The 13,665-nt window shown below is 37.2% G+C and overlaps 2 protein-coding genes across 2 annotated transcripts; both read right to left on the bottom strand.

Moving 5' to 3' along the window:
* Nucleotides 1–4,576: 4,576 nt before the first annotated feature.
* On the bottom strand, nt 4,577–4,972 carry LOC125206286 (metalloendoproteinase 3-MMP-like). Its single transcript, XM_048105562.1, has one exon. The coding sequence runs from the start codon at nt 4,970–4,972 to the stop codon at nt 4,577–4,579; it is 396 nt and encodes a 131-aa protein (XP_047961519.1).
* Nucleotides 4,973–12,234: 7,262 nt separating this feature from the next.
* Nucleotides 12,235–12,981, bottom strand: LOC125206285 (metalloendoproteinase 2-MMP-like). The gene has a single exon (XM_048105560.1). It carries the CDS (start codon nt 12,979–12,981, stop codon nt 12,235–12,237), a length of 747 nt encoding a protein of 248 aa, XP_047961517.1.
* Nucleotides 12,982–13,665: the final 684 nt, after the last annotated feature.

Raw genomic sequence — 13,665 nt, 5'->3', positions numbered from 1 at the left:
CTAATGTTATTTTTTAAGTTAATAAAAAATTTATTCGATTATTGAGTTTTTTGTTGTTGCTGAAAGTTGAAAGCACTAAAACAAAATAGAATACTGAAAAACTCTAATTTCATTAAAACATTAATGTCTAACAATACTGAAAGTCAAAATAAAATAAAGGGAACAAGGAAACAAAAAAATAATGAAAAAATCAAGAATCTACTAATTGAATTCACATTGTTACGTCGCCATCATCAACGATTAGGTTTGATAATCCAATTGACCGGTAGGTTTGATGCCAAATTTTTCTTGATACAATTTGATGGCTAATTTAAAAATTTGGTCTTTAGAGCTAATTCTGGAATTAATTAGGTCTTCATGAGCAAGAATGAGTTGCGCGCATTGGTAATAACCATATTCTCGAAGATGAACTTCCAAATCAAATTTGGTTTGGTTCCCTTGGTTCCGGAACCCGTCTCGTTTCCCTTGGTTCCGGAACCCGTCTTATTTCCATTGGTTCCGGAACATTGACACTGACAAAGTAGGAACACAACAACAAGAAAGATGATGAACAAAATATTCAAAAGCTTAGGAACCATGGCTGCTGATTTGTTTAGTGTGTTTGGAATAATCCTTCTGCGTCTATTCAAAAGCTTTGGAGCCATGGCTGCTGATTTGTTTAGTGTATTTGGAATAATACTTCGGCGTCTATTTATAGGGCTGATTATTAGTATCATATTGTAGTGATTATTAGTATCATATTGTAGTTTTCCATTTAGTTAGGATACGGATACGGATATACATTCAAATTATTAGATTATTGTGACAAAAAAGATTTAATATACTCCGTGGAACAAATCTATCATCTATCATCATTATATTAAAGGCAAGCAACTAATTTAGGCTTTTTATTTGAATAAATTGGAATTAATATTTAAATAAATATTTATTGTGATGGTCACAATCTAATCACCAATTACTAGGGGAAAATAATTTTTTAATCCAATTGATTACAATTTTTAATCCAAGAAAGAAACTGTCCAAAAGGCAGGGGACTTTGACATTACGCATTCTTCCATTACCTATCTCAGTTTCAAGAGCTGATTGTTTTTGTGTATTCTAGAAGCATATACTACACGTGGGTTGAGGAGCTCAAATTTTCTTGTCGGAGTGTAATGTAAGATATGTTGGGGATTCCGGGGTTACAAGAGATGAATGCTTGCCGGGCGTAATACGATCCAAAGAAGAAATACAAATGGGAAAAACTGAAATAAGATTACAACTGAAAATCGAAACAAATAAACCGTAGGAAAGATTAGCCAAGTCGAGGAGTCCTCTTTCCGCCTGACGAGATACGCCCCGGTAGTGCTCTCGGATTGGCTTTTCATCCCCAAAGATAAAACAACTACCTCTCGTTTGATGCAGCACAGCAATCGAAACGAGCTCCGGCGAACTGGAATAAGGTGAGGGCAGAGCTTCGACAGAAGACTATGCAAGAGGGAGAGAATGCTTATGCTGATGCTTGTGTTTGTTGCTTGTCTGGTTTCTAATATGTAAAATGCTAGAATGACTAGCCTATATATAGGCTCCATCCACTTGCAGGGGTCAACAACCTTGATGGCTGCCATCATAGATCATCAAGACAGATTCTGTAACCATCGGGGGTTACAAAACGTTACGGATTTTGAATCCCGAATGTATCTAGACATGTACATCCTGAAGTGAGAATCAACTTAGATCAAGTCTGCACTCAGCTTGATCAGTTCGCTGGTCTATGCCAGCTCCAGCTCCAGCCTGATTGGATCGCTAGACTCCGCCAGCCTGAACAGGGCTGTTCTCCAACTTGATCAGGTCGTTGGTCCAAAAAATAATACCTTGACGCCCAAGAGCCCAAAGACCAATCGCCAAGGACACGGGTGCGACGCGGCAGGGCGCGCGCTTGTGGGCTCTTCGACCCAACTTGATCCACTAGAATTTATTAAGTGTAGTAGAACACTTAATTCATACACCTCCAAAGAGGCTCTCACTTCCAATGTGGGACAACTAACACTAGTTGATTGCTCCCTACATTCAAGACTCCAAGCTTAAACAAAGCTCTATCGTTCCCAACTTTAATCCACTATTTCTCACTCACTAAGAATCGGATTTGAGAAAGTGAATATACTACGATCATCTACGCGTAACTTAGACCGACGTTGTAGCATTTAATTTCAGAAAATTAAATGTCTCGTCACATTTATTATTCGGTCAAAGTTCATTGACCGGACATATTTAATCCATGATTCCAACAAGATACTCCCTCCGTCCTAGAAATAGGGGTCCCCTTTTGACTTGGCACGAGTATTAAGAAATGTAAAGAAAAGTGGGTGGAATGTCAATGAGTCCCACTTTATATATTAGTATCATAAAAAAATACGAGTGAAAATAATTAGTGGAATGTGGGGCATACTTATCATTTATAGTAAAAGTGAAAAGGGACTCTTATTGTGGGACGGAAAATGACAAAAAAAGACTCTTGTTGTGGGACGGAAGGAGCATAAATCCGAGAGAAATGAATGAAAAGGTTGTTTAGTAGTACTTCTTTAGAAGATGAAATCACTGGACGCTTTGAATCCTTTGATCTGAAATATTTGTCGAGTTGAGCTCATCATGCGTTGGTGATGTACATTTGAAGCTTTAATTGATTTGTGAACATGGTTTTGCTTCCATTGCAGGAGGAGCTCCATATCAATTGCAGCAGCAATAATTTTTATGGTAACACAGCTGTCGGAATCAAAGAAACCCCTGCGAGGTTCTTATTCTAACCATCTTATTTGTGTTTACTATACAAATTTCTTGATTTGAGCCTCCGTAAACGTTGTTGATTTTTGATATATGGGCATTGAAATGAAAAAGGAGATTGTATGGTTGCAGACATCTCGATTGCAACCACGGTGGCAGAAGGGACGGGACTTGAAGAATCTCAGCAGTCCCAAAGCGTAAGTAAACATCTTTTACATCCGCAAAAGGGTTTGGTGCTGCAATCCCACATCGGTTTTACTTGATATAGCTAGTTGATCAACTCTGCTGCATCCCAAATGAGATACTTATTTGATTGTCATGTTATATTATGAGATAGTAATGATTTATTCACCCGGACTCTTTCTCTGCTTACACTACTCTCGCAAAAAGTACATTTTTGTAAATTTAAATTAAGGAAATATTATTATGTGCAAGATAATTATAGGTTTTCCATTAAAGTTGATTTAGATTTCAATGCTGTTTAGACCGCATTTGGGGTGCGCGACTGGGTTTGTGTTGCAGACCAGCAGTGTGACGCAGCTGCGTTCCACACCACAAACCTATTTTATTGGGTGACGCGATTGTGTTGTGGCTAGAATTTGAGATTTTGGTTGAACATTTATGTGACACCTAGAAGACTGAGTTCTAGTTGGATTTGGTGTTTGAAATGAGACTATGTTGTGAATGATCTAATGCCAAGGTTGGAGAAAAGTGACGGGTGTCAATGTCGTCTAATAAGTTGATAAATAATGCGAGTTGAGTCATTATCAAGATGACTTGATAATGACTCAACAAGTTAAGGTTGATAACAGGATAATCACTCAATATGTTTAGGTCAAATTTGAACATGATTTGTTGAGGCAACCCTCGCCCCGAACATTAACCCGATTTGTTCTATATTCAAACTCGAACATAATTTGCAATTGGCACGAACCTATATATGATATCAACACAATCATATTCTTGTTGGCCTAAAATAATACAACATCATGATAATGCTTCAAACTTAGACATAACAGCAACACGACAATGACATAAAACAATCAAACTCCAATATAGTTTTAATCCAACACCTATAACTTTTTGTTTTATTTATGTAAACTTCAAATGCTTTGTATTATATGAAACAAATGTGAAACATTTTTTATGAGTTGTGTATTTATCACCTCATTATGGTTTTACCAACACAAAGTCCGCGCTGCCTCCTTCGAAAACAAGAAAGATGAGACAAAATATTCAGAAGCAATGCCTGATTTGAATAGTGTGTTTGGAATTTCAATCTGTCATATGTTTGTTAACATTATTTGTTTATGTAGCTTTCTATTTCCATGCGGGTGATTAACATATTTAAGTATTTGTTAAATTAGTGCTAAACTTTAGTGGAATTTATTTAGTTTGTTATTATCTTGTTCAAGATTTTAGGAATCACGCATTTTTCGAGTGGTTTAATAGTTGATTTACTAGTGCTAGAGATGAAAAGAGTGTTGGAGAAATTTTAGGAATTTTAGGTACCCCATCCAAAGTGCATGTGAGTACCTTCTTCTTCTTCTTCTTCTTCTTCTTCTTCTTCTTCTTCTTCTTCTTCTTCTTCTTCTTCTTCTTCTTCTTCTTCATCATAAAATAAAAGGAACAAGAAAACGAAAAATAATGAAAAAGTCCAAGAATCTACTAATTGAATTTACATTGATCCGTTGCAAGGATTCACGGAGTTGACGAGGATTAATCATAAAACTAAAAGAACAAGAAAACAAAAAATAATAGTAATAAAGAAAAGAATCTATAAATTGAATTCATATCGAGCGGCTGTGATATGTAGTCAAAGTTGAGCAGTGAGGTTTCTGTTATGAGGATTCATGGAGTTGACGCCGATGTCAATATCGGGATTGCCGCATCTCGGCGCCATCATTGACAATAAGGTTTGATCATCCAATATTCCCGTGGGTTTGATGCCAAAATTTCCTTGATAAGTTTTGATAGCTAATTCCAGAATTTGGTCTTCGGAAGCACCGGTACCGAGGTTGAGTTGTGCGTATTCGTAATAACCATATCTTTGAAGATGAAATTCCGAATCAAATAATTGGATTGTATTGGCTGTAGGGACTTTTACCAACTCAAAACCCATGCTGTTTCCCTTGGTACCAGAAGAGACAGAAAGTAGGAACACAACAAGAAGAAGGACGATGGACAAAATATTCAAAAGCTTAAGAGCCATGGCTGCTGATATGTTTAGTGTGTTTGGAAATTTGGAATTGCAACTTGTTAATGCTTCTGCATTCGTTTAATTTATAGATGCCTCAGTTTTCCTAATTCTAGAAGGACTACTCCATATTAGCAGATTTCCTTATACCCGTAGGATATGGACATATTTAATTGCCACATTAAATTCGATAATTGTGGATCTATATCATCTAATGTGACTGATTTGATTAGTTTGTTTGGTTGTATATTACTATTAAAAAGAATAAAATATGTTAAAAGGGAGGGAGGAGGGTGATATGGCAATAGTGTCCGAGAGCAGCAAATATCTTGGGCTAAGAGCAGCAGCCCAATATTAGGGCAAGATCTAAGATTCGGATAGATCGCTTTTCCTAATTTAGTTTAATAGGATGATAGCCTTTTCCTAATTATTAGTCCAACATAATTTAGTTTAATATATTAATTGATCATTGTGGTACGGTTGTGAATTTTTGTATCTTAGTGGTACTGAACAAACCGAAATTTACCAAGCTTGATGATTTTACAAATAATTAATTATATAATTAATCAGTAATGCATTACAAATAATTAATCAACTATAAATTACTTATGGCCCTAACTCATCTGCATTAATTAAATATATTTACTATAAAACTAAATTATATTATTGATAACAATGAAATGTATTAGTACTATAAATCTACCAAATCATGAACTACAAAAACACATCATGACACAACAAAAACAAGAATTCCATAAACCTAGCTGTCAAAGGCCTCTTACGTCATCTAGAATAGGAGTGGAAAAAATATCAAAATAACGGCCTTATTATAATGGATTAATATAAAAAATACTTATAACGGTATATGATATCTTAGTAAGATAACAATGTTTACCAAAACTTGGTATATAATGAAAATATGGTACTACCAAAATATGGTATTACATCAAATACCTGGCATATACTGCAATCTAAATATAATTGTATATTAAATATATAGTATAATATAACTTTAAATTATATTTATTGTTAAATAAAATATTTTTTAAATTATATAATATAAATAATATTTTAACTTCTTATTATGTTTTATAATTAAAATAATTTTTAACTTAATTAATTTGAATACGAGATTTATTAAAAATTAGAAATTACGTATTAACATCCTAATAAATCCAAAAATTATATAGTTATTCAAATTCATAAAAATACAAAAAGTACATTATTAAAAGCAAAAATTACCGACCTAAATCTTTTTGTAGGATTTATCGCAACTCAGTCTCATCGCGTGTATGGAATTTCACCTCATGTACTGAAGCAGTTTCAGGTTCAATTTTTACTACTAGTACTCCCTCCTTCCCACTTTAAAAGTCCTAGTCACTTTTTTGCACCTGTTTTATAAAAATGATAGTAATAAATAGTTAAAATTGAGAAATGGTAAAGTAAGAGAAATAATAATATTGAGAAGAGTCTTTTGTACCTTATTCTCTCTCTTACTTTACCATTTCTCCACTTTAAATATTTATTATCATTTCTATAAAACGGGTACAGAAAAGCGACTGAGACTCCTAAAGTGGGACGGAGGGATTATTAATATTATTATTGTTTTGGTGGGTAATATTATGGTTGTTTTTATTGGGTACGAATGAAATTTTTTATAGTGTACGTAGTACAGTATATATAGCTTCAAGTATTGTTTGCATGAGATCCTCATTATAATAATTCAGTATTTGTTTAAATATTTTGAGGTTTTGTGTGGCTTTCATATACTCAGACTCAGTTTGGTAGACTATCTATCTTTCAACAAGGTAAGATAAAGACCATAATAGTTTGTGCTAGCATGTATCAAGTCTATTTGTATTTGGTAATTTAGTTATAAATTTATCTTAACTTTGCAGAAGATAATATATCATAGTAATAAAATGAGTGTTATTGAAGAATAAAGAGAGAAGCAGCATCTACCATCAACATGAAGAATAAAAGAAGCCACGTGGACGTGAGCTGGCATCGTCAATTGGCTGTTAGAATTAGTTATAAGGTTTTGGTTAAATGTGGTCGAGTCTACACGTTAGCATGCACTCATGCACATGCGCATAGTATGCTAGATAGAAGTATAAATAGTTGGCTTTCCTTTCTCTGTAATTCAGCTTTTGTGAAATAAAAATATCTTTTTCTCTCATGCATCTCTATCTTGAGTTTTACTCCATATGTTTGATTTCATATTTCTTATATGGTATCGTTGAAAATCATAGCTTCCGCTCCTTCTTTTTGATCCTTTTTTGAATCTGAAATGGCTCCTCGCAACACAAATAAAAGCAACAATAGCACCGGTGGATATGCAACCAACAGTCAACCACATTTTGAAGACAATTCGAGTCCTTAATACCTTCATCCAATCGACAATCCCAATCTACAACTAGTTTCTCAAGTTCTCACCGGATCAAATTACATCGTCTGGAGCAGATCGGTCACCACCGCATTATTGGCCAAAAATAAGCTGCCGTTTAATTTGTCAATGGTGATCTCCTCCGACCAGATGCCGATCATCTTCTACTCTCAGCATGGATCAGATGCAACAATATGGTTGTATCATGGCTCAGGAACTCAATTTCGCCACAGATTTGTTCAAGCGTGATGTATCTGGATAGCGCTTATGAAATTTGGTCAGATCTTCGTGATCGGTTCTCAGTATCATACTCGGCACGCTCTTATCAACTTCGTCAACAAATCATGAATCTCACTCAAGGTCAGAATGATGTTAGCACCTATTTCACTGATCTGCGAATTGTATGGGATGAATTTAAGCATTTTCAACCGATCGCATGGTGCACTTGTTCTACATGTCGTTGCCATAGTGCACGAATGTGGCAAGCTTCTCAAGAGGAAGATTGCACTATCGGACTCAATCCTTCTTTCTCTCAAGTCAGATCCAGCATTCTATCCATGGTGCCTCTACCATCTCTATCCAAAACTTTCTCTATTGTCGTTCAGGAAGAGAGACATGAATATTGATCATAGCTATACTCCTTCTTCTCATTCCTCCAGTGAGCAACTCTTTGCTGCAAATGCTGCTTCTTCTTCCTTTGGCAGAGGAAGATTATGTACTCACTGTGGTAAAAATAACCACACTATTGATCGATGCTATGCTCTACATGGTTTTCCACCTAGTTTTGGTCGTGGAAGGGGAAAACCTGTGTATAAGGATTCGGTGCAACTTAGATCTGTGAATCTAGTGGATGATAATCTAGCTGATTACAATGAAAAAGCTATCTCTAATGCTACTGGAAAAATTCTGGTGTTTCAACAGGTTCTCTGAATTCAACAATGGAGCAATGTCAATACCTCATGGCTCTCATCTTGGCATATCGGATCCTCCTCAACTTCCTTCACCTTCACCAGAAAACATTTCAGTCGCACTTATAAATTCCTCAACCTCTTCATCTCAAACAACAGTTCCATAGCAGCCTCAAACTCAATTTACTGGTACAGTTTCTTTTACCCATTTTGTAGCAAATATATCTTCTAATCCTTCATGGTTAATAGACACTCGTGCTACACGCCATGTTTATCTTTTTCATTCTTCTTCACCAATAAATGATGCCTTTGTAAACTAACCTAATGGTGGAACAGCCAAAGTGACACACATACGTATTATTCACCTCACACCTTCAATCACTCTATCCTCTGTCCTGTGTGTTCCATCTTTCACTTTCAATCTCATATCTGTCAGTTCCTTAACTATTTCCCTGCCTTGTATTGTAAATTTTACTCATGATTCCCTCACCATTCAGGAAACTTCACCGGGGACTTTGATTGGGAAGGGTAAACGTGTTGGCCACCTATACACCCTCATTGTTGATTCTGGTACTACTTCCAACACCTCAAATCCTATTCCTATTGTAACCTATGTTGTATCTACTGATACTTGGCATATGAGACTAGGACACCCCTCCATAAATAAACTCAAATGTATCTCAGAAACACTACTAAAACTCTTTATGTTTGTGACATTTGCCCTTTAGCTAAACAGAAACACTTAGCCTTTTCTTCTTCTGAATCTATATCAGTTGATTGTTTTGATTTGATTCATTGTGATGTCTGGGGTCCTTTTAACCCTTGTACTACACAAGGCTATCAATACTTCCTTACTATTGTAGATGATGCATCTAGATTTGTTTGGACATTTTTGATGAAACATAAATCTGATGTTAAAGACATTCTTGTACAATTCTTGACCACTGTTAACACCGAATTCTCAAAGAAAATAAAAATGATTCGAACTGATAATGCTCCAGAGTTTTCACTCCCCTCTCTATTCACTCAGTTTGGAACCAATCTACAACATTCTTGTGTAGAGACTCCTCAGCAAAATGCTAGAGTTGAGAGAACGCATCAACACCTCTTGAATGTTGCTAGAAGCCTTCTCTTTCAATCTCACCTACCTATCCATTTCTGGGAAGACTGTATCCTAACTGCTGCTTACCTAATAAACAGAACTTCATCATCTTTTTTACCTGAAAACACCACTCCTTTCCACATTCTATACAATAAACAACCTTCTTACTCTCACCTAAAAGTCTTTGGATGTTTGTGCTATGGCTCCACCCTTCACAGAGGCAGAGACAAATTATCACCAAGAGCCTCAAAATTCATTTTTTAGGATATCCCCCGGGTTATAAAAGGGTACAAAGTCCTTGATATAGACTATGCAAGAATCAATTACCCGCAATGTTGTGTTTCATGAAACCATCTTTCCTTACTCTCATCTTACTCCATCCACCTTCCCTCATACTCAATCCACAACTCCACAAAACCTTACCTCACAAACCTTAACTGAACTAGAACCAAATTCTGACTCATCTCCACCTCCAAAAACAACTCAACCTGCTCCTATCATCACTACCAGAACTGGGAGACAAGTAGTCCCTCCATCTCATTTGACTGACTACTTGTGCAACTCAGTTTCCTCAGCCACTCCTTATCCCATTTCTTAATATTTCACCCTTTCAAACCTTTCCCCAACCTACCTTTGATATGTCATTCTGATGACTGCAGTGTTTGAGCCAGCCTCTTACTCTCAGGCTGCTCCTATTCCAGAATGGCATATGGCCATTCAAGATGAATTAGCTGCTCTAAATAAGATTGAAACTTGGTTCATCACAACTCTACCACCAGGAAATACCCCAATTTACTGTAAATGGGTGTTCAAAGTAAAGTTTCTTGCTGATGGTTCAGTGGAAAGATACAAAGCAAGGCTTGTTGCCAAAGGGTATATACAGTTAGAGGGTGTGGACTTTCTTGATACTTTCTCTCCTGTGGCTAAACTCACCACAGTGAAATTCATTCTAGCACTTGCAACTATTTATTGTTGGGATCTCTGCCATTTGGATATTAACAATGCCTTCTTATATGGAGACTTGGAAGAAGAAATATATATGAACCTTCCACCTAGGCTTTCTGTTGAGGGGTCGAATGTAAGCCAGGAACCAAGCTTGTTTGCAGACTCCTTATATGGCTTGAAGAAGACATCTAGACAATGGTACTTGAAATTATCACAAGTTCTGAGTGGTTTTGGTCTTCAACAGTCAGCCTTAGACCATTCTTTCTTCTACAAGAAAAATGCCTCCAACTTCTTTGGCATTGTGGTTATGTTGATGATATATTGGTAGCTACAAGTGATAAAGGAGAGATTGAGAATTTTAAAAATTTCTTAACTCAACATTTTAAGTTCAAAGACTTAGGCATTCCAAAATATTTTCTTGGCTTTGAAATAGCCAGAAACAAAGATGGGATTCTTATATCTCAAAGGAAGTATGCAATGGATCTCTTGAGAGATACAGGATTAATGGGATGCAAGCCCTCCTCAGTACCCATGGATTCTGCCAAACAATTGGGACAAGAAGCTGGAGAATTGATGGCAGAGCCCTTAAAGTATAGGAGGTTAATTGGTAGACTCCTGTATTTATGCATTACTAGACCGGACATAACTTTTGCAGTGCATAAACTCAGTCAATATGTCTCCAAACCGTGCGAAGAACATTGGATAGCTGTTGAGAAAATTCTCAGATATATCAAGGGAACTCCTGGACATGGTCTCTTTTACTCTAAGGATTAAACACCTACTTTAAGTATCTTTTCTGATGCAGATTGGGAAGCTTGCCCTGACACTCGCAGATCGATGACTGAGTATTGCTTATTTTTGGGCACCTCTTTAATATCTTGGAGAGCCAAGAAACAACACACTATCTCAACGTCATCGGCAGAGGCAGAATATAGAGCCATGGCTCAAGCTAGTTGCGAAGTAGTGTGGGCAATAACACTTCTTGAAGACTTTGGAATACAAAGAAGTAAAGCTGTTTCCTTATATTGTGATAATCAAGCAGCTGTACACATTTGTTCTAACCCGGTGTTTCATGAGCGCACCAAACATATTGAGATTGACTGCCACACAGTGAGAGAGAAATTTCTAGAAGGGATCATCAAACCCATGCATATTCGAAATACTTTGCAACTTGCTGACATCTTTACTAAACCTCTTGGTGCAGTAGCTTTTCAAGGCGTTTTAACCAAGATGAACTTCAAAAGTTTATATAGTCCATCTTGAGGGGGGATATTGAAGAATAAAGAGAGAAGCAACATCTACTATCAACATGAAGAATAAAAGAAGCCACGTGGATGTGAGCTGGCATCGTCAGTTGGCCGTTAGAATTAGTTATAAGGTTTTGGTTAAATGTGATCGAGTCTACACGTTAGCATGCACTCATGCACATGCGCAGAGTGTGCTAGATAGAAGTATAAATAGTTGGCTTTCCTTTCTCTGTAATTCAGCTTTTGTGAAATAAAAATATCTTTTTCTCTCATTCATCTCTATCTTGAGTTTGATTTCATATTTCTTATAAGTGTAGCTGAAAAATATATTAGTTTTTGGTCAGTTCAGATTTAATCACAAACTTTAAATATGGAGAAAAATACACCAACTTTTAACTTGTACATTTCCCACAAAATTCAATTTTGCACAAATTTAATCTTGTGTGGCATACTGGGGGGTGTCTACGCCATTTAGCCGGCGATTCCCTTAAAAGATGTGTTTATAGGGCGAACTTATAATGTTGTATAAAAAACACATGAACTTTGAAACATACAAATTAATTTTAATTCATCGAAAAATTGAAAATCGTGAAATATGTATGTTTAACTTAGAAAGCTAGCTAGTTCATACTTCATTGTTTATGTAGTTTTCCAAGGAAAAGAGAGATTATTCGTTATTGTGAAAGAGGTTAAAAGGGAGGAGGGTAGAGAACAGAGATAGCGTCAATATCATCCACCCCTAACTCCTTAAACTGCCCCATCGTAAGACTAGGAAACATGATAGCATCCCTGTCAGTGCTGTGGCCAAGCCCAAGTATATGACCGATCTCGTGCGTCGCCACCGTCTCAAAGTGATACATGTCCATCGTCCGCGGCTGAAACGACCAGTTCTCATCCGCGTCGAAGTGGACCCGCCCATCATCCGGCGGGAACGCGTGCGCCAGCACCCCCCTCGGCCCGTCGAACGGCTCCCCGTCCCCGTGCGCGCCCCTGTAGTACCCAACCTCGATGTCGCTCTCGAAGAACCCCAGGTTCTCGTAGAAGCTGAAGCCCGACACGTTGGCCCACCGCTCGAAGGCCGCCTCCATGTCCGCCTTCGCGTGCTCCGGGAACCCCTCCGTGTACGTGTAGGAGAGGCGGGTGTATGGCCACCTCGGCCTCCCCCTGAAGAAATCATAATAAGATGGAAACTCTGTTTCCGTCTTATTATGATGATTCGATGTGAGGGCGCGGCGGCGGTTGGGGAGTATCATGGTGTTGACACCGTCGGTGATGTCGGAGACGCCGCACCGGGGGATGAGCATCTTGGACATGGTCTCGTGGTTGAGCTCGCCGGTCCGGCTCAGCCCGAAATTCATCTGGAAGGTTAAGATGGCCACCTTCAGGATCTCATCTTGGGATGCTCCGAAATGCACTTGGGCACGTGCGTATTCCATGTACCCGTAGTTTTCCAAGTATTTTAAGTAGTCAAAATTATTGATTGTTGAAGCTAGGCTGGAGTGGAAGGGCGATGGCGATGGCGATGGCGATGGTGATGGTGATGGTGAAGGTGGGAAATTGGGTATGTTTCGGTTGGCATTGCAGAGTGAGGAAACGATTGTTAAGAAAAAGACATAATTGAAGGAAGGATTGAGAGCCATGGATGAATCCAATCCTATAAATTTTAATGACTTACTAATTGATTGGGTGTCTAATTATATATGATGTTGTGTCTAATTATATGTGATGTTTAGAGTCAACAACTTATTAACGCTACCTTTTTGTCATGCATCAATGACTAGTCCAAAATTGCATCTACTCAACAAGGACTTAATTAATTTGCCTGTTGGAAGATAACAAATTGTTCCATGATTTTTCAATAATTGCATCTACTCAACAACGGCTTAATTAATTATGCACCATCTAATATTAGATGAACAATGCTAAATCGGCATTACGAACCCCGCGAATAATGGGGATAACAATTTTTTGATTAAACTCCTCCTCAAAAAATAAGGTGACGTGGTATTATCATATTATAGTAAGAAGATGATAAAGTACGGCGGTTTAAAGTAGAGTGAGAAGTTGGTTTCTTGAGAGAGAAACAATAAAGAAGAATTTAAGAGTTATTATATTTTTAT

The sequence above is a fragment of the Salvia hispanica genome, chromosome 2 (genome assembly GCF_023119035.1).
Source record: "Salvia hispanica cultivar TCC Black 2014 chromosome 2, UniMelb_Shisp_WGS_1.0, whole genome shotgun sequence".
In the NCBI taxonomy this organism is placed as follows: domain Eukaryota; kingdom Viridiplantae; phylum Streptophyta; class Magnoliopsida; order Lamiales; family Lamiaceae; genus Salvia; species Salvia hispanica.
This window is presented reverse-complemented; position numbering and strand designations above follow the sequence as displayed.